We start from the raw sequence: 23,435 nt of genomic DNA, 5'->3' as shown, positions 1-23,435 counted from the left end.
GGTGATGCATGAGTGTGAGGCAGATCCACCGATCACACAAGCAATTGATATGTATAATTCCTTTAAAAACAAATATCCTGTCAATTCTGCCTTCTTTGGTCTTATTTGTGAAGTGTATTTTGTTTTCAATAGCATGGATAAAATGAACGTGTGATTTATTTATCAGGTTTGTCTGTTTTACCCATTCAAAAATAAAACTATACTAGGTGATATAAAAACAGCACAAACAAACCTTAAATTATGCTAAATCATGTGTCGTGATTTGAGAAAAGACACTGAATGCTGCATGACTTTGAAGAAAAGCAAACAATTTACACATATTTATATATAAATATATATATATATATTTATCTTATTTTTGAATTCACCAGCTGGGACAAATTATTATTATATTAATTTGCCGACCACTGACTTAGAGGGTGAACACAGGCACCACCAAGCACAGGGTAACTAACACCTAAACCTATAGGATGTATACATTTATATATACATACGGTATGTACATATATATGTACATACACATATACATATGGTGACTAACACCTAAACCTATAGAACTGACTTTGTACTTGAGACAGAATTATGAAGAAACAGAGGATTGTGAAGATAACGACTGATGTATTTCTAATTTCTAGTTTTTTTTTATTCTCTTTTATAATTAAATGTCACAGTACATTAATAAAAAAAAAGCTTCTCTTATTTCCCTTCAAGAGTTGTATTTTGTTGATGTAATTATGTAACTAAACTATTACGTCATAACACTTTTCTGACAGCAGCTTAAAATGCAGTCCTCCTTCTTTTGTAATTATTAAAAGCAATTCTTTGTCTCTCTCAAGTCATTTGTTTATCGACTCAGTTCTAGGCTCATGAATTCAGAGAGAGAGAGACAGAGGATGCAGAAGCCTCGACGTGATATGAAATCACACATATTCAGAGGCTATGTGTCAAATTTAGAGTCTGAATGTGGCCAACGTGTGAGCGGATGGAGCTGTTTCAGAGCACGATTGTGGCTAATAATATGAGTGTAATAGAACAACGACAGTTAGAGCGCTCCGTCCTCCACACGGCGCTCGCTGAGACGGATGTTTCAGTCCCAAACATAACTTAACAACTGGACTGCGTGAAATACTTTCAGCCACTGAAGCGTGGGCTTCATGCCTCGTCTCCCATCACAGGCGCGTGCGACAATTTCGGTCAGAGCTGCACAACAGCCTTTTTCCTCTGTTGACGCTGGACGGTCTCCATGGCAACTGTGGCCTCGTAAAGAGGAACTGCCTCCTCGGGCTGAGGTCTGGAGACACAGATTGAAACCAGACAAACAGATTGGATTTGATTAGGTTTGATTAAGAGTGTGTGCATCTACAGAGAGAAGGAGACAGCGGATGTAAACCCACAGTTCTGGTGCTCACAGTTTTGGTAAATGAGGTGTTGAATAGTCAAAAATAGAAAACATAAAATGTCGATTTTACTCCAAGTTAACATCCTCTTCAACTTCAGAAATGAGTGGCATAAAGTGAGGACCCATGCAAACAAAAAGGACCAGAAATCCTTGTTGAAGATGACTGGGCTTGAGTTACCTGAGTACTCCAGTTGACATCTTCTCCACAACGTCCTTCAGAATGTCTGTGAAAAGGTTGTTAAAGACCTTAAAGCAGAAATATGCAGGATTTAACAGCTTCGGAGTCATTGTGATGGTTGAATGGCTTGTTGTTTGAGAGTTCGGGGGCTGTCTCCACTTCTCCTAGCCTTGCAAGATCAGGACCTGAGTCCTCAGAATCAGGAGGAAACTCAAATTGCTTCGTGGCACTACACACAAACGATTGAATGGTAAGAAATGAAAAAGACAGAAGACAATGGATGGATGTTTACGGTGGTGACGTAAAAATATGTACTCCTAAAACTGTAGGGGGAGCTCTGTAGAGAAATGAAGTAAAGTTATGCTTTAAAGAAGAAGTATCAGTATCACACTGTAAGCACAGAGAGGATACGGAGGTATCTTCCCTGCTGAGCTGATGATGCTGTCCAGACTTCGGGATTGAGGAAGGACACGGAGGCTGATTTTAAGTGCAGTAATCTGCAGTCTGGAGGATCCAGCTGTGAAACATAAAGAGACACAGAGACAACACACACTTCCATTACTGATATGTACTTGTTGTGTGTTGAGGACAGCACTGTTTGGGTTAGGGTTCACATCCTGGTCCAGACCTTTCTGCATGGAGTTTGCGTGTTCTCCCTGTGTGTGTGTGTGTGCGTGGGTTTTCTCCTTGTTCTCCAGTTTCCTCCCACATGTTCAAAAACATGTATGAGAGCTTTTTTTTCTAAATTGCATAAATAGAGCAAATAAACAAATGTACTCATAAATGACAACAAGGCTTAGAGACCATGGCACTTTTCACTGGGAGTGACCAGGATGGACAGGATCAGAAATGAGCATTTGAGTGAGGGACAGCTCAGTAAACCTGAGTTTGGAGATAATGAAAATGATGCACAAAATACTGTCCACAATGATATCATTTGAGGTCTGACTCTCACTCACCTGCAGGTCTTGATGGGATGTCACCCAGTGTCCGCCCACTCCCAGGACACTGATGATGTCATGTTTGTGTGGGCGGAGTTTCATCTCCTGCGGTTTTTCTTCTTCAAGCAGACGAACTACACAAACAAACAAACACACAATGAAACGCTGAAGGGTATAAGTCAGGAAGCCAGTGGGATGTTTTTTTACCTCCAGAGTCTACGACTATGTCCACTCCCAGTCCTCCTGTCTCCTCCAGCACCTGTGGCAGCAGGTCTGAAGAGCCGGTGTCGTAGACTGGAATAACTCTGACTGCAAAAACAATAACAGAGCCACGCGATCAGTCATGAGTGACTCGAATTCACACATGTCAAACTGAAAATTGTCACGCAGCGTTTTCAAATGTTGCTGCTCACCACAGGGTGGCAGCTGTTTAACAATTCCATTTCCATGCCTTTACAGCAGGGGTCTCAAACTCAAATGACCTGTGGGCCAATGACGGTCTCGTCTGGTCAGTCGGGGGCCAGTTAAGTAAAAAAAAAAAGCCCAACTTTTTTGGGAAAAGCAACAGTTGCAGTGGACGTTATGAGCTCAAAATTACATATCAATATGCCGTATTAATTCCTTTTTTTATATATATGTACTCTATTGCCTCGTGTGAGCTTTTCCGTCTTTTACTTCTTCTGTCTTTTATCCATTATTCTGTACAGCACTTTGGTCCACTGTGTTTGTTTTAAAGTGCTTTACAAAGAAAGTTGGATTGGATTGGATCATTTCAAAATAGAAGTGGTTGTTTTAATATGGAACAATAAAAAAAAACAACATATTTATGATGCAAAATGTATCTATTCATTTAAAAATAAAAACATATAGAAATGACTCGTTACAACTTGGTATTGTTTGGAGGGCCCCATGAAATCGATTGTAGGGCCACAACTTTGAGACCATTGCATAACATGAAGCATACAATATATATAATGTTTTTTTTGGATTTTTGGGATGATCCACTGTTTGTTCACCAGTATTGGACCGTTTCTGATACCAAGTATCACATCACCTCATCCAAAATGCTTTTCTTTTTAATTATCTTTCTCAAGCTACTTAAAATAAACACAAAATCATAAAAGCAGCCTGGTCTCACACACATACATGATGGGTCATTTAATTTCATATACCAGTGTTAAACAATCACTGGAGGTGTTAAAAATCCAGCAAGTAAAGTCTGTGAAAGATGGAAAGAAAAGATCTCACCAACTAAAGGATCCTGAACACCTGAGGAGAGCGTGAAGGTGAAGAGACGGAGAGGGACAAGGACGCAGAGATGAAACAAAGTGTGAAATCCAAGCAGGAAAACATTTCACAGACATTCTGTGGAAACTGGGAAAGTGTCGTGCAGACATCGCTACAGACCTACGCTGGGCCGCAGCTGCTCCAGGAATGTGTGTTTCTGTGCAGAATGGGATGTTGTCAGGACCTTGACGCCATGGTAACAGGCCAGCTGGATGCACATCAGGCCAAAAGACTGAGGAGGATGGAGAGGAGAGATGGGCTCATTACGACTGCACGGGGACCAGAATTCATTCCTCAAAAAGCTGTTACTGCGCTGCTGGATGACACTGCACTTTACACACAAAAGTAACCAAGACGCCTAGGGCTGCGACTAAGTATAACTTATAGTCAGTATCGATAAATCAGTTAATTATTAGGTGTTTGTTCCATAAAATGGTGAAAAATGTTAATAGTGTGGACTAAAAAACATTTTACCATATTAAACTACTTATTTATTGATAGATTTAGATAATATGATATCTAAATAGTGTTTATTTCCAGTTATTTGGTTACATTGTGTGCACATTTGCACATCTGGTCTAATTGTTTACAGCAAAGGCTTGGCTCAACAATTTAGTACTCAGTCAATAATTGATTACTCGATAAACTGTCGCAGCCCTGATGACATCTGACTCTTTTCCCCCCCCCCACATACGCTGGCTCCGTCCATGACGAGGAGTGTGTGTCCGGCTGCCATATGAGCTTGTGTGTGCAGAGCGGTGTATGCGCACAGACCGTCGCGCAGCGCCGCAGCAACACACACCGAGCTGAGCTTCTCCGGCTTCTGCACTGGAAGACACAAACGGAGACACCTCATCATCAATGTCCTCGGCTTTAAGAGTTGACGATGTGCATCGTTGTGCTGCTTTTCAACTCCCACCACAGCTTTGTTTGTGCTTTTGAAGAATGTGACGTGCAGAAAGGGGGCGGGCAAGGAGAAGCCATTTCAGAAAAACTACAGGGAAAACATTGCACTTTTTGAGCACACTTATCACACAGAAAACCCAGGAAAGCTGCAACATGAAAATAGAAAGAAGTGTCATCCAACCAGCGTGTGTGTGTGTGTGTGTGTGTGTACAGTGTGTTACCCAGGAAGTTTTCCTCAATGTCAATGACATCACAGAGCCCAGAGCAGGATGAGTCCAGAGGAAGGATACCTACAGAGACAAGGTGGAGGTAAAGCATGATCATTAACTACACCTACGCATACAATATGTTAAAGGGATAGTTCAGGTATTTTGAAGTGTGCTTCTATGGGGTATTAGCAAAGTCAGATGCCTAGAATCAGCCAGAACTAAAACAGATTTTAGCAACTTTACAAAAGGGCACACCTAATATAATGTATGCTTGTTTTAGTCGATGATATATCAACTATTTTTTTCCGGCATTTCTCTCACTGTTGGACAACGTTTTCCAACTGGAAAGTGAAGTTTATAAACTCACTCTCCCAAACCAAAGTCTGAAGGGAAAATCTGTGTTTTTATCTCAGGAACTTCAAGAGCCTCATTTGGTCAATGTGTGTCACACAGACACATTCCAACAAAGGATTTCAGACACCAGAGTCACAAAATTACACATTTTAACTTACTGATGGAAGCAACAGTCCATCCTGTGTGTTTTTGTAATGACTTTGCATTTAGACTTAAGCAGGTGTTGATTTTATGAGATGAGCCTTTTGTTAAGTGGTTAACATCTGTTTTTCCTATACTTTTGTTGATCATATTTTAGATTGACAGATTAGTATTTTAGATGTGAGAGATGTGAATCACTTAATCTAGATTTGAGGCTGTAGATTATTCAGTCATCACATATCGACATACTAAAAATGATCAAATCACGAGACCCTGAACCTCCCGTTTGTGATCAGGCTCCACATGCACATTAATAACCGTCTTACCTACAACCTCGTCGTCCGGCTGGAAAAATGAGACCTTGTCACCCACTGCAGAAAGACAACAGGCACACACGTTATTAAAAAAACATCGCTGACTACACAATGTGTGGACGCTCACCACTGATCACATGTTTTTATGACCTTGCAGGACAACCCCGGCCACCTCTCTGCCAACGGGGATCAAATCTCTCTGGACCCCGATGTCAGCGAGCAACTGGAGATAAACAAAAAGTAGTAATGAACTAAGTTATTTAAATTCAAGACAAAAACAATATAAATACTTTCATTTATAAACTGTGTATAAGGGTCTGACAACAGATCACTGACATTGGATGCGAAGACACACAGTGTAATGTATGGACTACTTTGGATCAAATATAAGGGGATATAAGGGGATTTCAACAATATGAAAATATAGTAATGTACTTTACAGCATATCATTTATGGTTCTTTGTTGAACATTTTAAAACATAAATAACCACAACTAAACTTGTAATAACCATGTTTATCCTTTGAGCAGTTGCAGATCATTTTTTGACCTAACTAAGCTATTCATAAATAATTGAATACAATTGCTATTGCTAAAATATGTATTGATCAAGTGTGGCGATTCCAAGAATGCTCTCAGTTTAAATCCCAGTTTGCCCCTGAAGCTTTTATGTGACGTCTGTTTTTGCCTTCTTTGCCACCTGGTTCACCCCCACATACACAAATTCCTCAGGGTTCTTTAAACAGACATTTTCAATGAAACGCTTTTTTAATTTTTCTGGTTATTATTCTAATCTGGTAACAGATATTTTACCACAGTCATTTTATTACCTTGAGGTCCAGTGGGCTGAGTCCACATGCCTTCACCTGAACTCTGACCTGATGGCTGCCTAACACATCTGGAAGACTCTGGAGGGAAACAAATGGTCACACAGAGACACAGGGTTTCAGTGAATCAGGTTCACATCAGCTTCACGTGCACATCATTCAGTACTTTCCTCTCAACACTGTAATAAATCCTCTGTCACACAAGGGTCAAATGAATAGCTATGTGTTTGGCTTCTGCATGTGACGGACTGGAATAAAAAGCCAGAGGAAAATAAAAACTGCCACTACTTTTTCACATATTCACGTCCATTCTGTTTCTTTCCCCCCCATCTGCTGTTTTTAATATAAAGTCATTGTGACTGTGGATGTCAACATGAAATAATTAAACACCTTAAAAACTCACCGTTTCCTGGATGACAAACTTGGTCTCAGCGTTATTCACAGCAGCACGACAATATAAACCTTTCATTCTGTTACACAGGTAGAAACAGAATCAATCCGATGATTATATTTTATGTATTCCTCTGTAGAAGGCGACGCTGTTGTTCCGGATATGCTACACAACACAAAATCAGCTGAACTCTTCTTCTTCTTTGCGTTCGATCTTTGGGGAATTGTATTGATATGGTGATTATACCGCCCCTTATCGGACACTTGGATTACTACAACCAAATCTTTACTGCTATGTGAGCGTTCCTGAAGACATTTACCTATACTTCATAAAATAATTGTGCAATTTATGATGACCCACAATATTTCTATTCAGAATATTTTCTATTTAATAATAATTATCGATGCATCACTGTGTCAGCGGTTTGATTCTGTATAAACTAGTAAACGCACTGGTGTTTTTGTCATTGTAATACAAATTACGACCATCAGGTGCGCTAGTCCTTCACCCAGCATTCCCATGTTGAGCAAATGGCTCGTGAGCTGTCGCGAGATAGTACGTACGTATTATGGGTACGCTGACTTCTCGCGATACGTGAGTGGCGTTACCCCATTTTCCAACTGTCCCTCAGTCGGTCGGAATTTCGGAACCACTGTAGAATCACCGGAAAGGGGTTTAGGTGATTTAACAACTCACTGTAGAAGAACCTTTATTAAACACACAGTACTTGGTCTGATAAATACGCAACGAGCCACTTTATCCAGTATTTCACCATGGAGGCTGAACTATGAGGTAAGCGCTCAGTGTAGTATGTGTGATGTGAAAGACGCTAGCTTCTCACTGGTTAGCTTGCTCGCTAGCTTGCGTTAGTACATCCATATGAGCGCGGCTACTTGATCGTTTAACCCAGTAACCTCCTAATGTCAGCGTCTAAGCGTCGTATTCATCCGTTAGAGAGCTGTCTCATGTCTCTCTGTGTGACAATATTAGAGCGGCAAGAAACTGTAAGATGACCCAGGCCAGCTACTACTAGCAAATGTGATTATATTAAATCACTGCATCTGCACTGCCTGACTGTGTCCTAAAGCTATCATACCGATTGGTGTCATCTGTGCGTAACCACGGTAGTAAACCCATTGGCAAGGTTGCTGACAGGTAGCAACTTACAGACTGTACGTTTTCTCAGTTAAGTCATCGTTTGTTTGCTTTGCGTGACACTCGATAACAATCACAGCCTTGTGTCCAGCTACCTGTCAGGTCAAAACACCTGAGCAATGCCGACTTTGTTGAACGTATCCCTTAGTCACGCCAGGTGAGTCTGTAGAAATGATGTTGGAGGTGAAGGTGATTTGTTAAAAAATACTTTGCTATAAAGAGAAGTTAACACTCTGATCCTACGCGGGGTCAGGTATATATGTAGCGCTTAAGTGTGTCAAATCGGAGAAGATTCCATCAAGGTTTCCATAGTAACGTGGATGTTGATAGGCCCTCTTTAAAGGTGAAGACAGTGCAGATGATAACACCATGTCCAGTGAGTTGAAGTGCACTCAACACGTTGTGCACCTTCTTATATAAATATGTTGATAAAATACCATACTCTAATTTGGAACTTAACAAATTATATTGTGTTCATGATTTTAAGAAATCCCCCAAAGGATTGACTCTGAAATGCAACTAGTCACATTTGCATGCTCACCAGTCGTGCAGGAGGAAAAAGCTAGTTCCTTTAGTCAAGTTAAAGTATTGACTCCACTCTGCAGAAGTTGTTTTAAAAGTAACTATATTCTTTGCCAAAAAGTAGTTTGGTTATTATACTTTATATGATGTACCTGGATCATTATTACATATGCATGAATGTAAAAAATAGCACCATGGTAACTATTTATTATTTCTTCTAGTGTATTATAATTATGATTAAATAATAGAGCCGTTTATTATGAAAATATTTATTACTTGGCTCTTTTGTAAAGTCAGTAATGTTCTATTGTCAATTAAATGATGAAATTTAGCATTGATGCAATGATACTTGCAGAAAGAGACAGCATTTATTGTATAGGACATGTGGCATTACAATTTTAAGATGGTGTAGGACATAGGTTTGTTTTGTTTTACATCAAAAACATTCCATTTTGTCCATATACTGTACATATGGACGGCATTGATATATTCTATACTAACAGAGAAGTATGTTGCATTTTTGTGACAGGACAGTTAAAACTGTGGGCTGTAAACGAGGAGGTTCAGTGAGTTAATCTAATCGGGAAGGTGATTTTGTGCTCCCGCTGCAGATGACCTATAAATAGAACAACAATATATAGAGAAGATTATTGTAACATGTCCCATGACTGCATTCAACACAGTGAAGTGTTAATTTGAAATACCAGAAAGTGTGCGGGTGTGTGTTGTTAAACAGGCTTAAACTGTCTGGATAGATCGAATATGATTGATTCAGTTTTGTTTTTTTTGTTTTTTTTTTAATCCACATCACACGTTTGACATCATGACCTTGAAGTTTGAACCAACCCTCTTATATAAATACATTCACAGTATTTGAGTTTAAAAATGCATATAGCTGCTGCGTATGATTTTATGACCTCATACTCAGTTATACATGTAGTGTATTACTCTTCCTATTTTCAGATTAATTATTTAATCTCTGGGTGTGTTGATCATGAAAGTAAGTGGGGTGGAGTGGCTCAGTGGTTAAGACCAGTGTGCGAAAGACTTCATGGTCACAAGTTCAACTCCACCCCTGGCAGGTTGTACTGGATAAAAGCGTCTGCTGAATGACATGTAATGTAATGTAATGTAAGTTACCTCTCCATGTAGCTGTTTAAGGGTTAGGACTAACAATAGTGGCCTTGGCTCAGCTCAAGGCTGTGAGGGAAAAACAGCTTTGGTTCAATTTAGAAATCAAATTTATTTTTATAAGCAAAGAGGGAATGAGGCAGAAATGTTAAATGTGCTGAAAATATGTGGGATATCTGCAATATCAGTGGTGAATGTAGCTGTGTGGATGAATGACATGGGTGAGGTGTTGATCCAAACCAAAAATGATCTGTGCTGTCAGGCTGAGAGAGAGAGAGAGAGACAGACAAGAGAAGGACATTTCTTATAGGTTGGCGAACCCAGGTGTTTCCAACCAGCTTAAACATCCTGGCTCCACCCTCCAGGAAATCTACTGCACAGAAGGAAAACAAGTTGTATAACACTAACCATCACAAACAGGCTTTTATGATAATGGAGTAGACTGACTGCTTCTGGTTTAGGGATGGGCGTCCATGTTCGATTATTGGTTTGGTTATGAAATGTCTACCATTTAATATGACTTTGAGTATATATAAAAAGATACATTAAGAGACTGCTGAAGCTTTGCTTGGAAGTCTTGGGGCTGCAGGGTGTATGGAGCCAATTAGGTTTACATTTTTATTTACTTTTAAATCTGTTGTGTTGTGTTGTGTTGTCGAGCCAGATATCATCGGATAATAAACACTGGCTGTCAGCTAGCATTTTTACATGAAGTGCTCATCTGTATTCTGGTTTATTTTTGATATTTATTGTTTACATTTTGCATCGTTTAACTGTTTAACTTCAGTTACCTAGTTGGGGTTAAACAGATCAGTCACATACGTAGTAAATATACACTAAACTCTATTTGTATGTTCATTGTAGAAAGAGCAAGTAAATTAATTATTGGTCCCTAAGTGCTTCAATTATTTTAATTATCATCCATGGCATTTGTGTAGTATATATTGTGTAGTGCTAGCATTAGCTGGCTGTGTAGTGTGTGTGTGTGCAATTGAATTTGTTACCTCTTTGGGACCTTTTCTGGCAAAGTTCAAGGAAATTGGGCTTGTAACTGCCATGTTCGAATCCTAGGACAGGGGGTGGGGTGCCCCTGAGCAAGGTACCCAACCCCCATTGCTCCCAGAGCACAGAGAAGTGCTGCTCCTGCTTCTGGACTGTGTGTGCTCACTACTTGTGTGTAATAAGGATGGGATGGAAGGATAAACGCAGAGGTCAAATTCACTGTCTCTACTTGGTGTGTGTGCAAATATTAGCAAGTGTGTGTATGTGTGCGAGTGTTGCATATATTAATACCCCCACCGCCTTGTCACTCATCAAAAGATAAAGTCTGAGTGGTTGCAATTAATTATTTTCCTCTATGGATTAATCTGCTAATTGATTGGTAAATCATAACTGAATGCTTTTGTCTATATAATGATTATACATGATCATTATAGCCTCCAAACCTGCTAAATTAACAGGTATTTATACTGTGTTCATATTACCAGGCTGGCGTGACTCCTATCTGAAATGTCAACAGTCAAATCCGATCTCTAATCAATCAGATTTGAATCAAATTTCAACAACGTAGCTGAGCATCTGAACGTAGCCTTTTAGATGCTTGTATTGTAGCTAACTTGACAAACTCAATTCACCTTTGTTATATTTATTGCAGAGGCCAGCAATGACATTTTATAAGAGTAATTCTTCCAGTCTTTCATGTTAATCATAATCATTTATTTCTTTTCTTATTTGTTTCTTGCACCTCTTTGATTGATTTAAATTCACAGCACATCGTCTAAATGCATTTGATGCATTTTAGCTTTTGATTCTCCTGCTTTTCTTCTCAACGTTGCTGTCTGTTATTGGAGGTTGTAGGTTTTTTTGTTTGTTCCAAGTGTCTCCACAACAATATGCAGTTTCTTGCTTCAGGGTCGTCTATTTGGCATCAACAGCAAGTTAGATTTCTTCCAGCTCAGTGATGCAAATAAGCAGCTTGTGATTTAATTTGTTAATTGCACCGTAAAAGTATTTTTGTTGCTTAATGTTGAATCTTTTGACTGTGACTTAGTTAGTTATTGTCACCACTTCCTTATTAGGAACTCAAAGGGATCCATTATTGTATATTTCCTAAGTTGGAAATATTAATGTTCTTATGACGCATGTTCTTATGCATGCAAGGAGTGGGTTTTAACCCTTCTGTTATCAATTCTGCCAGCGACGACAGGATTTGCCATGCGTACCTCTCATTACCATAACTCCCAGACCGTTTGTGATATCTAGAAAATTCAACTATGCCCTATGTCAGCTGAAATTGGCACAGCACCCCCCGCGGCCCTCACATGGAGGATAAAGCAGTAGAAGATGGATGGATACAGGAAAGCAGTGAAATAGAGCTTCGCGCCCATGTCAGTACGGTAGCCCTCAGTACTTCTGCCGAACATCCGTCCAATCGAAGATAAGATTCACCAGCGCATCACATGTTTGTGACGTTAGCTTCTCTGTTTCTATATATTTCTTGAACTTGTGTTTTCTTTTTCTCTTTCTGATTGAGAGCAGCATGTTCATTGTTACAATGGAGGGAAAAGTAAGACAGCCTTAAGGACAATAACACTTTTTTTGGAATGTACTGTACTATTAAGAAAAACATACCTTAAAAGGCTTCATTTTTGAAGCATTGTTAATTAAAGTTTTTCTAAATTCATTCAGGGGAAAATGGGAAAGAGGAATGTTAAAGGAAAACGAGGGGGATGGGACAATGAAAGAGTAGAATTTGAACACTAATCTGTATCATGTTCTTCAGTGTGTGTGTGTGTGTGTGTGTGTGTGTGTGTGTGCATGCACATGCAAAGGCTTAAACAGACATCTGCCACCAGCCTTGATAACAGATCAACATGCTCTAATTATACAGACTAATCCTGCAAATACAATACATGTATACAGTAAAAACAGAGCATCAAATCCTCAAGTGCTTATGATGAGACGGGAAATAAAAGCATGTTGTTTGCTTCTGGAGCTATATACCATAACTCATTTCATTTCTATTGGATATTAGGGCAGCAACAATTACTCGATTAATTAATCGATTATTAAATTAATCGTCAAATATTTTGAGAATCGACCAAAATTTCTCTGATTTCAGCTTCATGTGAATATGTTGTGGTTTCCTTGCTCCTTATAACAAAAATAAATACATTTTGCTTTGTGGACATTAGAGAACATCATTTTGAGCTTTGGGAAACACTGATAAACACAGTATAATTGAGAAAGTAAACAACAGATGGTTTTGGTTGCCTTTGTGAGACATCTTTTAATGTTAAACGGTTGCCTGCTCTTGATACATTTTTGCAGGGCTTTGTTTGTCATCTTTCTGTTTGTTTTCTTGAGCTGTTGTAGTAAACTGACACTTAAAAACAAAAGTATGTGGGGTTGTGAATCAACGTTTTGGAAACCTTTGGCAATGTAAGCCCTCAATACATTTTGGCAACATCAGAACTAAAAGTCCCAGTTCCTGACACATCACCTAAGGATGACATTGTCTTCTCTGCTGCAGTGTACCTCTTCCTGTTGCCTCTGGTAAAGATAACAAAGTAGGAAACAACAAATGATAAAAACTATTCAGTCGTGACTGTTTTTTTTTTGTTTTTTTTTTCACTAATTTGTATCATTTGGGGTATGTCCTTGCAATTGTTATATATATTATAAGGTGCTTTTACATAATTAACAAGCTGGTTTGTTTGCTCCAGCTTTGCTTGTTGAGCTTCACTCAATCTACTGTAGCTGCATAACTGCTTTAAAATTCTCTCATTGGCAGCCTTGAACGTGTGTGTGTGTGTGTGTGTGTGTTTGCGTAGGGTGGGCTTTGTTCGTCTGACCTAGTTAGGCTGGCTACTTTGTCCTCCCTCTCTAATGTTAATTGGACACACAACCCCACACATACACACACACACACACACTCCTCAATAGGCTAAATAGGCTAAGAAATATTTTAACTGCAAGAATGGTCTTGATGGAAAGTCTACACACAGTGGTTTCCAAACTTTGAGAAAATATTATATAATAAATATACCATATTATTCGCCATCGTTAAAATACAGTGGTGTAAATAGGTCGAGCAAAGTCAGCTACAGACTTATCACAGGAGGCAAATTTATTCCTAATAAGATAAATTGCTCTCTCATCATCATCATTATCATCCTCCTCCTCTTCCTCACGTATACTTCAGACACTGGTATGGCCAAATTAATTGATTGATTGAAGATGGAGCGAGAGTGGAGGTGACTGTACTTATTTTTGTTTCATTGTTTTGTTTCATTTTCTACGCACTCCCGTCCAAATTCCTCAGCTCCGCTCTGATCACATAGATGTTGCAGTGGAGTTTTACGGTGGTGTGAGCATTTCAGGTTAAATTCCATCCAACCCTATGGATGTGGCAACAGTCTGAGTCACAAACATACATCATCAACTGAAACTCAACAAAAGTACAGAGAAAGATACCTGTGTGGTGAACTAGCTAAAGGCTTATTGTGATTTAGGTGAACTAGACTCTAAGTTGAGATTTCTCCTACGTTTCTCTACAAGAAATCCAAAGGTTTATGGTTCACATCCCGCAATGAAGAGTCAGCAGCTTATATGTACTCTCGAACACCCTGATTTATTTTTGTCTGTGGTAATGTGTTCAAAGATTATAATTATGTTTTGTCTGCTGGTCACAGGGAGACAGGTCTGGATCTGATTAACATACCTCTACTCGAGCAGAGGTGTGTTTTACTCTCACACACATTTATTGTCACATTTTTGTCTGTGAAATAATGTTTTTGTTAATTTTTCCAAATGAATTTATCACATAAGTAAATGTAATCAAAATGAACAAATGTACTGTCCCGTGAGGCGTATAGACTTGTTTTTTATTATTATTTTGTCCATTGACTTTTAACTATTTGTTAATGGGGAGTCCAGTCAGGACAGATGGAAATTCTGACTTAAAGCTCATGGAGAGCTTATTATCTGCCAACAATAGAAAACTAATGTTCCCTGTGGTCAACTCCCAAGTGAGGATGTGCGTAATTGAGTTAGTGTGAAGCAGAGCGACTTTGAAAAGAAGCATGCCCTGCATAGATAAACTGTTGCTGCCCTGTTGACATGCATATGCTTAGCTGACAAACGGCCCAGTTTCCTGTGGGTGGACTGGCATTTAAATATCAACACTACACTGATACATTTTCTCACTCTCCTAACTTTCTTCATGTGGACTTAAAAAAAATATGAGATAAAAGAAATTCAACTGTATATACTTCACTGAAAGAATAAGTTTTTTTTTCTGTGTGATTGTTTGTGTGTGCATGTATTGCTGCGTCAAAATAAACTTCCAAGCTACAGCAAACATCATCCAATAAGGCTTACTGGGCTGGAAATTCTCACTTTCAGCTCTTAAGGACAGTAGAGTGGAAAATTAACTTCTGCTGAAACATAATTTTCTCTCACTCTGAGTATGTTTACTGTATCAGCACCTTTATTTGGTCCCTTTAACCTGCTCTTAAACATTTAGTATTTCTAACCCGACTGACAGAAACCATTGCAGGCATTGTTAAGGTTCACTGGTAAATTGCTAGTGAAAGAAAAGCATAGTTACATGATTACATTTGTTTTTAATTCCCAGATGATACTGGTCAGTTAAACTTCTCTTCTGTTTATTTTTTTAAAATGTTTTCCAGGTGTTGTGCAGCTGCAGACGACTGAGTGAACCATGGCACAGTTCCCCACCACATTCGCAGGTCAGTATGTGTGTGTGCATGACTGACATGATGGAGAGGTAGAAGCAGAAGAAGAGTTGATGGTCAGCCGCGTGTGTCTGCTCATACTGAGTGAGTGAGAGAGAGGGTGCATGTCAAAAAACTGATTGCTGCAGTTACTACTACAGTTACTTCTTCAGCTAAGCGTTTAGCATGTGTGCAGCAGTGAAAAGAGTCCCCCCAGTCAAACGTTCCATTCTTCATATACTGTAAAATCTGTATGTAATCTATTCAGGCAAGATACAAACTAATGTTGACCTGACAGTAAGACAGAAGTGTAATTGACCCAGAATCAGAAAAAGTCACTAATGTGACAAACCATTGGGGACAAAATTAGTCCAAATATCATAACACTAAGGAGTGGACATATGATGTGCTTGTCTCAGCCACTCAAAAATTGTTTATCTGTTTTCGTCTTGTCTGAAATATTGATCATCCATGTAAAGTAATGGACATGAGTTGAGAAAATAAACAGTTGGACAGTAGCAGTTTCCAGAAAATTGAAATGAAATGAATAAGTAATTACTAATATCTTTTTTCCTGGGTTTTTATGTGATGTGAATATTGGCAGAAGTGGAAAAATGTCTGTCTTGGTTCTAAAGAAATTACGTCCCTGGAATTGTAAATGCAGAGAAATATGACAGGACCAAGTTGTTAGTCAGACCGAACTCATAACCGTCTGTGTCGCGTAAACTGGACTTTCAGGGGAGCAAGCTGTCAATAGCCCCTTTTCCACCAACATTTCCAGAAACAGTTGGTACCAGGAACTTATATAAACCCGCTCTGGTTACAGGCCGTGATGTGATTTTCACCCCCCTCCCCCTCAAATGTATTACTTTGCATCACGCATGATGTGCATGGGTGAGTGTGTCATTATTAGCACTTTCGTCCTGTCCGGTGTGCAAAGGTCTTTCGAGCGATACAGGCTTTCATGTCAGTGTCTCTAAAGTCTTTAATAAGACCAGGAAATGTTGAACTAATTAAACTAATGCCAATTTTCCACTACATGGTCCCGGCGCGATGTGACATGGCACGTTTCCTTTGCTTTTTTCATTAACAATAGTACCTGGTACCTGGTACTTTTTTTAGTACCTGCTCTGGTGAGGTTCCAAGCGAGCTGACTCCCAGGCCACTGACTGGTCAGAGTGCATCACAGGAAGAGGCATGAGCAACACGTCCGACACAAGAATCAAACCTAATAATGCCGAACTGCAGAACAATTAAAAAATATTACAAATCCTGAAAACTTGCCTTAATCTCCAACATTTAGCAAGGATGTCTCTATTAACTGATTCTAATGATTCAGCAGAGAGCAGAGACTTTGTAGTGGAAAAGCGCCAGTTTTTTGTTTTGTCACAGTTAAACATACAGTGTGTGACATTTTTGATGGTTTATTGACATAAATTAAACATAATATCCATAAAAATGTTTGAACGAGTGTAAAATAGCTTTAAAATGTAAGCCCTTTTATTTGTACTCCATAAAGACCCTGCTTTATGGAGGCTCCCATCTTGCGACACTATGATCCTTAATCAGCCCTAACAGACAAATGTTTTAAGAGGAAGTTTGGGAGGCAAACGATGACCAACAACATCCTTCCCTTAAGACAAGAGTTCCCCTTTGGATAACATATGTAGTCTCACCATTAGATTTGACTTATTCTTACACACTGGACCTTTAAAACCATAGTTGTATACTGGATAATACCCATGCATGAGACTGTGTTCTGATCAGCTACATGAAAATTAATCAACAAAATCCTCAATGTCACATGTAGGGCTGGGCGATTAATCGATTTTAAATCGAAATCTGATTTATTTGTTTGGATGATGTTAAAAAAATGAAAATCGATTTTTCTGATTTGTCCTTTTTACTGCGCTCACTCAGCTCCTGTTCCCTCCGCTCCATTCCTTTCCCCCTTCCCCCCCACTTATCTGACAATATCAACATGGCAGCGTGCGCGGAAAACAGCGAGAGTGCCGTCACAGGAAGAGACGTCCGAAACAAGGATCAAGCCGAACAGTGCCGAACTGTAAATCAGTTAAAAAGACTTAGGGACAGCACCGCTGATCGCCACTGCTGCATAAACTGCCGCTGTATGTGACTGTATCAGACCTCCGGCACAAGGAGCAAGCTGAACACTGCCGATCTGTAAATCAGTTAAAAAAGACTTAACAATCCAAAAAACGTGGGTTAATCTCCGACAGTTACCAGGGAAATGTCTAAAATCTCAATATTTAAGCACTGCCGCTGTATTTCAGTCCAGAGTCTCTGCTCCGGTCATGGAGGATGTACTAAACAAATATTTTTAATTAACTGACACTGAAAACAACTGCTTTACAAGTCACAAGACACTCGTTTGTGTGTATGTGTGTGTGAAGAATGTCATTCATTTGCATAATTATAATAACAAATATAATAATTATTTTGTATTTAGTAGTTATAAAAAAAATCGATTAAAATCGAAAATCGGATCTGGTAAAAAGATGGATCTAAATTTTTTGGCCATATCGCCCAGCCCTAGTCACATGTAAGTGAGTCAGTTGTGAGGAAACGCACCAGTCTCTGACTCAGTCCCTCATTCATTCATATTTTTCTTTCCCCATCAGCCTTGGAGTCAACGCCCTTAAGTATTACTTAATAGAAAACAAGTGGAACTGAAACTCATGACAGACACATTCTTCTTGTGCCTTTTTTTTTTGTACTCTGTCTGTGTCTGACTTAGTCTCAGCCTTTGAGTTTAATATCTGACCTTTTAAACAGTGGGTCTGTTTCTTTTCTTTTTTGTGTGGGTGTGGCAGGTCCAGATGTGTTTCTAATCTCAGTGGATGAAAGAGCCAAACATGATCAGCAGTTTCACAGCCTCTCTCCGACTGCCGGGGGTTACATTACAGGTAACTGCATCCCTCCATCCCTCAAAACTCATCTGATTTACACAAACCGCAGGAAGTGACACATTAAGCAGACAAAGTCACAGAAAGTCTCCTTGAGGCCCACGCTGTGCTGCGTTGTAAAATGTATATCACAGTATAGTTTGTAGCATTCAAAGTGATCACAATAAAGGAAATTACTCCCCTACTCCTTTTTATAGTGTGCAGCTATTTCTTTTTTTCCCTATTTTACAACCTCTTTAAGGTGCTTATGTCATACCATGATTTACTCTTGTATATTAGGCATAGTGGTACTTTAGGCTGAAGAGAGACTCACAGTCCCAAACCAGTGCTGATGTCAGCGTTGTTGTGCTACATGTCACACCTTTGATTGTGAAATGCCTGTAAACATCAGCATTATGTCAGCTTTATTTCCACAAACACACACGTCACAGACGATGACAAAACCTTGGCATCAGGGAATTGTCTTTCTAGAAGTTTAGTTATAGTTTAGTGTATTGCTGACCTCCACAGGTGTTCTCACATTACTCTCGTGTTAAAACTGTAATGTCTTACAATCCAATCCAAAGAGCAGAACTATAACGCTGTCTGTTCTTTCTTGTTTGCTGCCCGCATTGCTCTGAGGACACTTTTGGACTTCATGAAATGTGCCAATTAGATCTGCAACTCGCGGTTATTTCCTGACTTGATAAATCTGTTAATTATTTTCTTGATTTCTAATGATCTACCAAACTGTCAAAGTAGTTCATTTAGTTTGCAATTATTAACCATTAATCATTCAAGGGGAGGCCTTCATTATTTGTGTATTTAAAGCAACACTAAATCCTAATTTACATCGAAATAAGCTAGTATACATAGGGTAAAAAAACAAACAAAAAAACATGGCTAATGCCAGTAATATAGGCCACTGATTCCTTTCCCAATGTGCTTTGTCCTGTGATTTTACATCCTGTTCCTGTTTGTTTGTCAGGTGATCAGGCCAGGAACTTCTTCCTCCAATCAGGACTGCCCCCTCCCATCCTGGCCCAGATCTGGTTAGTCACACAGCTGTGATGTTGCAACTAGCCAACAAACTGACAAATATTCATCTTATTATTGTGAACAGAAGTTAGAGAAGTGGCAAGTTTGTTTGCAGCAGTAGATTTTAAGTTCATCTTCCTGACCACGTGTGTACCTGCAGGGCTCTGGCTGACATGAACAGTGATGGCCGCATGGATATGCACGAGTTCTCCATTGCCATGAAACTCATCAAACTGAAACTCCAGGGTCACCCTCTGCCCCCAACACTTCCTCAAAGTATGAAACAGCCCCCCCTGCCTTTACCAACACAGAGCGGCTTTGGTAAGAGATGCACACAATCACACTACAGTCTTGTAATTGTTTATGCTGTGATGATGGATTTGCTGCTTACAGTCAACACAGAAAAAAACACTGATGATAACACCTAGATGATATATTTTACCACTAATGTGGCACCTGTTGTAGATCAGAGTTTTTTCTAACCTTGAAAACAGGCAGTGGTATTATACTGCAGGATGAGTCACTCTTTGTTTTTCAAAGGTTGGATAGGAAAAGTTTGCTATCTGTATCTTTGTTATGTCCTCCGTACCGGTCAATATCAGAATAATTGATAATAAATGATAATGATCCTCTCTTTAAGGTTCTCCTTCACACTCCATTGGCTTGTCTAATTCAGCCTCAGAGAAACATTGTAGGTTCCTCTCACGGAGAGATAATGTCTGTTCTTCATCATGTGCTGCTTCTGTTTATTTTCAGGCCTGCCTGCCATGCCCCCCCTCCCTCCTCCTCTGACAGGCATACCCCCTCTGCCCTTGCCCCCCCTCCCAGTCGGGGTGTCTCCCCCTCTGGTCTCGTCTGCCCCACCACCCCTCCCCCAGCCCATTGCCAATGGAGCCCCTCCCACAGGCATGATGCAGCCCATCTCAGGCTTCTCCCACCCAGGTAACATAACATTGTTTAGAAAACCAATGGAAGCTCAGCTTCAATTGATTGATTTACTGTTTGATTAGGGATTAAGCACATCATTGTAACAATCCAGATATTTTGAAATAGTCAGAGGAGAGACTACATTTACACGTTTATATATTTATTCTAGTTTCCATTCTGTCACTGCTTGTGTCAGTGCTTCAGAAAGATGCTCACTTGTGTGGCTTTCATAAAGTGGGCGGGTCTGCAGAACGGAGCTTGTCATCCCCCACTCCGAATTAATGTAACGAGCAGTCACAGTTAGAAAACTTTCAGTGGCCCTGGAGGTCCATCCATCTGTAGTAAGAGCCACGTAAGCTGTGTCGGACAATTCTTTGACAATTGGACACAGTCGGGAATTACTGTGTTGCTGAAGTGACAGCGGGATGGAATATTATACTGCGGCTCAAGTACTTTAATCATATGCTGAAATCCTGCATCCTCCACCACGGCATAAGGGTGAATATCTTACGCTATTAACACCCCCATTGCTTTACTTATGGCTTTTGCCCTGTCTGACTTCTCACTGAGTGTCTGTTTTAATGCTGCGTGGAGCAGAAGTTGCTCTTTCTTACCCGACTCTCTCTTCCGTGTGCTGTCAAGCGTCACACTGGGGTGAGGTCTCCGCAGATGCGGTAGCATATTTCAAGTGTTGCCGCTAGCATAAGTAACACGACATAAACCGAACGGTACACACGTGTCCCGAACCGTGACAAGCGTACCGAACGTGACAGATTTTTAACGAACTGTGTTGTAGAAATATACACAATACCAGAGCTTTTTCTGTCATTCCAAATGTGTTTTTTGCAAGTGAAGTCTAGCCACAAATACTACAGTCGGGAATTACTGTGTTGCACAAATGCTCCTTCAGTCAGGTCTGATAGTATTGCTTGACAGAGCTTGTATTCAGATGATGTTTGATCCAGCAGCTTAAATATACTCTCTTACATCTCTCTCAGCTCAACCTGTCAACAAGTCTTCTTCGTTTAATCGTTCCAGTACCAAGTTACAGAAGGGGTCATCCTTTGATGCTGCTGGGTAGGTTAAGTCATCCAAAATGTTCTATAAAATGAGATATTGTATGGTAATAAATTGTTGTATCTTTTTAGTATTTTTGTATTTTTGTGTGGTTAAATTACTTTGTGTCTCTTATTCTTTTTGTAAATAAACGTAGGTTGTAAACATAGACAATATATATATACATATGCCTTTATACCCCTTGCTTTGCTCTGTGATTATTCCTGTTGTGTTCATATTCTCACTCATTTCTTTTTTTTATTCTTTGTTGTTTGTCCCAGCAGTCAGCCCCCCCCTGACTGGGCCGTTCCTCAGTCCTCAAGGCTGAAGTACAGACAGCTTTTTAACTCTCATGACAAGATGATGAGTGGACATCTCACTGGTGCACATACACATATACATCATCATTTGGGACAATATCCGTTATCACTTTTGCCGCAGCATTTCATTTTGTGTTTAAAAATGTTTCAGGTCCCCAAGCTCGCACCATCCTGATGCAGTCCAGTCTTCCTCAAACCCAGCTCGCCACGATATGGTCAGTGCATCAAATAACGTGTGTTCATTAAAATGAGAAGATTTGCATTTAATAGACAGTATTACATTTTCTCTTTTAGGAATTTATCAGATATTGACCAGGATGGGAAGCTAACAGCTGAGGAGTTTATCTTGGCCATGCACCTCATAGATATGGCTATGTCAGGGTTACCTCTACCCCCTGTGTTACCACCAGACTATCTCCCACCCACATTCAGGTAAGGAATGTAAACAACTACAATAAATAACTGACTAAGTAAATGTATACCATTTTATTTTTAACATGTTTGCACTATGTTTGTCAATGAAAGGCGTGTGCGAAGCGACAGTGTTCAGTCGGATCAGAAGAGCGTCCAGGAGGAGCTGGAGGAGGAGATTGAGAGCAGCCAAGAAAAGAAACTACCAGGTTTGTTCCTTATAAGCATTGAAACTGGACTAAACATCATGTTACTCTTGAAATTGGAACAATATCTAATTCAGTCTTTGATGAGCATGTCGATGTTACTCTAATTAATGTTGAACAGAGACGCATTAGCTACAACAATTAGTCCGTTTATGTATAGGTGTGAGGTGTTTTATCAAATCTTTTATTGCTTTAGCAAAAACGTTTGTATATGTTTTTTCTTTGTATTATATATATATATATATATATATATATATACCTATACCTTTTGTATTGAAGTGCTACTTCTTGGCCTCTGTAAATTCTTTATATATTCTAATGTTGTCTCTCCACAGTAACATTTGAGGACAAGAAGAGGGAAAACTTTGAGCGGGGAAACCTGGAGTTGGAGAAGAGACGTCAGGCTCTGCAAGAGCAACAGAGGAAAGAGCAGGAGCGACTGGCTGCACTGGAGAGAGAGGAGCAGGAAAGGAAGGTCGACTGTCTGTTTCCTCATTTCTTCACTGCCCGCACTTAAATTTGAATTCTTCGTGGTTATGGCTTGTGTAATAGACATTAATCCCCAGCTGGGATAGTAGCCACAGTGCTGCCTTTGTTCTAGCCACTATCTCATATAGTGTTAGTCACTAAAACCCACTTCCCGTATGGTACAGTTTCCGATATGGTCAATATCTACCAATCTGAGTCACAATGCAAATTTCGGTGCCTGAGCTATTGTTACAAGTCACTGTTTCCTTCGCATCAGCTCACTCAATTTGCTGCTGGAGGCAAGAGCCAGCGTACATGAGCGGCTCTACCAGCTGCAGCACAGTTGTTGCCGTTCTGTCCACAAGCTCTCTGCCCACGCCCACGTGGTGTTAAAGGCGAGCTGTGCGGAACAGCAGCAGTTTTATTTGAACCAAAATCCTGATCACTGGGTCTTGGCAGGGAAACAAAGTGCCACATGCCTGCTGTGTGCTTTTGATTTGAATGTCTGCTTCCTCCTGGTGTAAGTAGATCCAACACAAACCAGGAAGTTATGTGTATTACTTACTTACTTAAAATAGTTATTATACATATTTATAGTTATATATTTAAGTG

The 23,435-nt window shown here is 39.7% G+C and overlaps 2 protein-coding genes across 12 annotated transcripts in view; one reads left to right on the top strand and one right to left on the bottom strand.

The window, feature by feature from the left end:
• Nucleotides 1–347: 347 nt before the first annotated feature.
• Nucleotides 348–7,134, bottom strand: cryzl1 (crystallin, zeta (quinone reductase)-like 1). Of its 2 annotated transcripts, XM_044046665.1 has the most exons (13): nucleotides 6,958–7,134; nucleotides 6,558–6,635; nucleotides 5,880–5,952; nucleotides 5,742–5,786; nucleotides 4,933–5,001; nucleotides 4,500–4,633; nucleotides 3,926–4,037; nucleotides 3,767–3,787; nucleotides 2,726–2,827; nucleotides 2,537–2,652; nucleotides 1,989–2,094; nucleotides 1,578–1,623; nucleotides 348–1,291 (listed from the first exon to the last, which is right to left on the bottom strand). In XM_044046665.1, the coding sequence occupies exons 1-13, from the start codon at nucleotides 7,021–7,023 to the stop codon at nucleotides 1,195–1,197; spliced, it is 1,065 nt and encodes a 354-aa protein (XP_043902600.1). In that variant the 5' UTR covers nucleotides 7,024–7,134; the 3' UTR covers nucleotides 348–1,194. The 2 variants fall into 2 exon arrangements, with proteins under 2 accessions (XP_043902600.1, XP_043902601.1); XM_044046666.1 differs by lacking the exon at nucleotides 3,767–3,787.
• Nucleotides 7,135–7,560: 426 nt separating this feature from the next.
• itsn1 (intersectin 1 (SH3 domain protein)) overlaps nucleotides 7,561–23,435 on the top strand; it is a 52,555-nt gene continuing 36,680 nt past the window's right edge. For 7 of the 10 annotated variants that reach the window (XM_044045757.1, XM_044045756.1, XM_044045755.1 and 4 more), the window contains exons 1-12: nucleotides 7,561–7,737; nucleotides 15,447–15,506; nucleotides 18,326–18,418; nucleotides 19,386–19,449; nucleotides 19,596–19,756; nucleotides 20,192–20,377; nucleotides 21,361–21,439; nucleotides 21,700–21,800; nucleotides 21,890–21,953; nucleotides 22,033–22,170; nucleotides 22,264–22,358; nucleotides 22,691–22,830. In XM_044045757.1, the coding sequence (XP_043901692.1) occupies nucleotides 15,479–15,506; nucleotides 18,326–18,418; nucleotides 19,386–19,449; nucleotides 19,596–19,756; nucleotides 20,192–20,377; nucleotides 21,361–21,439; nucleotides 21,700–21,800; nucleotides 21,890–21,953; nucleotides 22,033–22,170; nucleotides 22,264–22,358; nucleotides 22,691–22,830 (1,149 nt within the window). In that variant the 5' untranslated portion in view covers nucleotides 7,561–7,737; nucleotides 15,447–15,478. Of the gene's footprint in view, nucleotides 7,738–14,447; nucleotides 14,493–15,446; nucleotides 15,507–18,325; nucleotides 18,419–19,385; nucleotides 19,450–19,595; nucleotides 19,757–20,191; nucleotides 20,378–21,360; nucleotides 21,440–21,699; nucleotides 21,801–21,889; nucleotides 21,954–22,032; nucleotides 22,171–22,263; nucleotides 22,359–22,690; nucleotides 22,831–23,435 lie in introns of all 10 variants that reach the window. The other 3 variants (XM_044045752.1, XM_044045751.1, XM_044045749.1) reach the window with 2 other exon arrangements.

Source organism: Solea senegalensis, linkage group LG15 (assembly GCF_019176455.1).
Source record: "Solea senegalensis isolate Sse05_10M linkage group LG15, IFAPA_SoseM_1, whole genome shotgun sequence".
NCBI lineage: Eukaryota > Metazoa > Chordata > Actinopteri > Pleuronectiformes > Soleidae > Solea > Solea senegalensis.
Note: the sequence above shows the minus strand (reverse complement) of the source record. Positions and strands in the feature narration are given on the sequence as shown.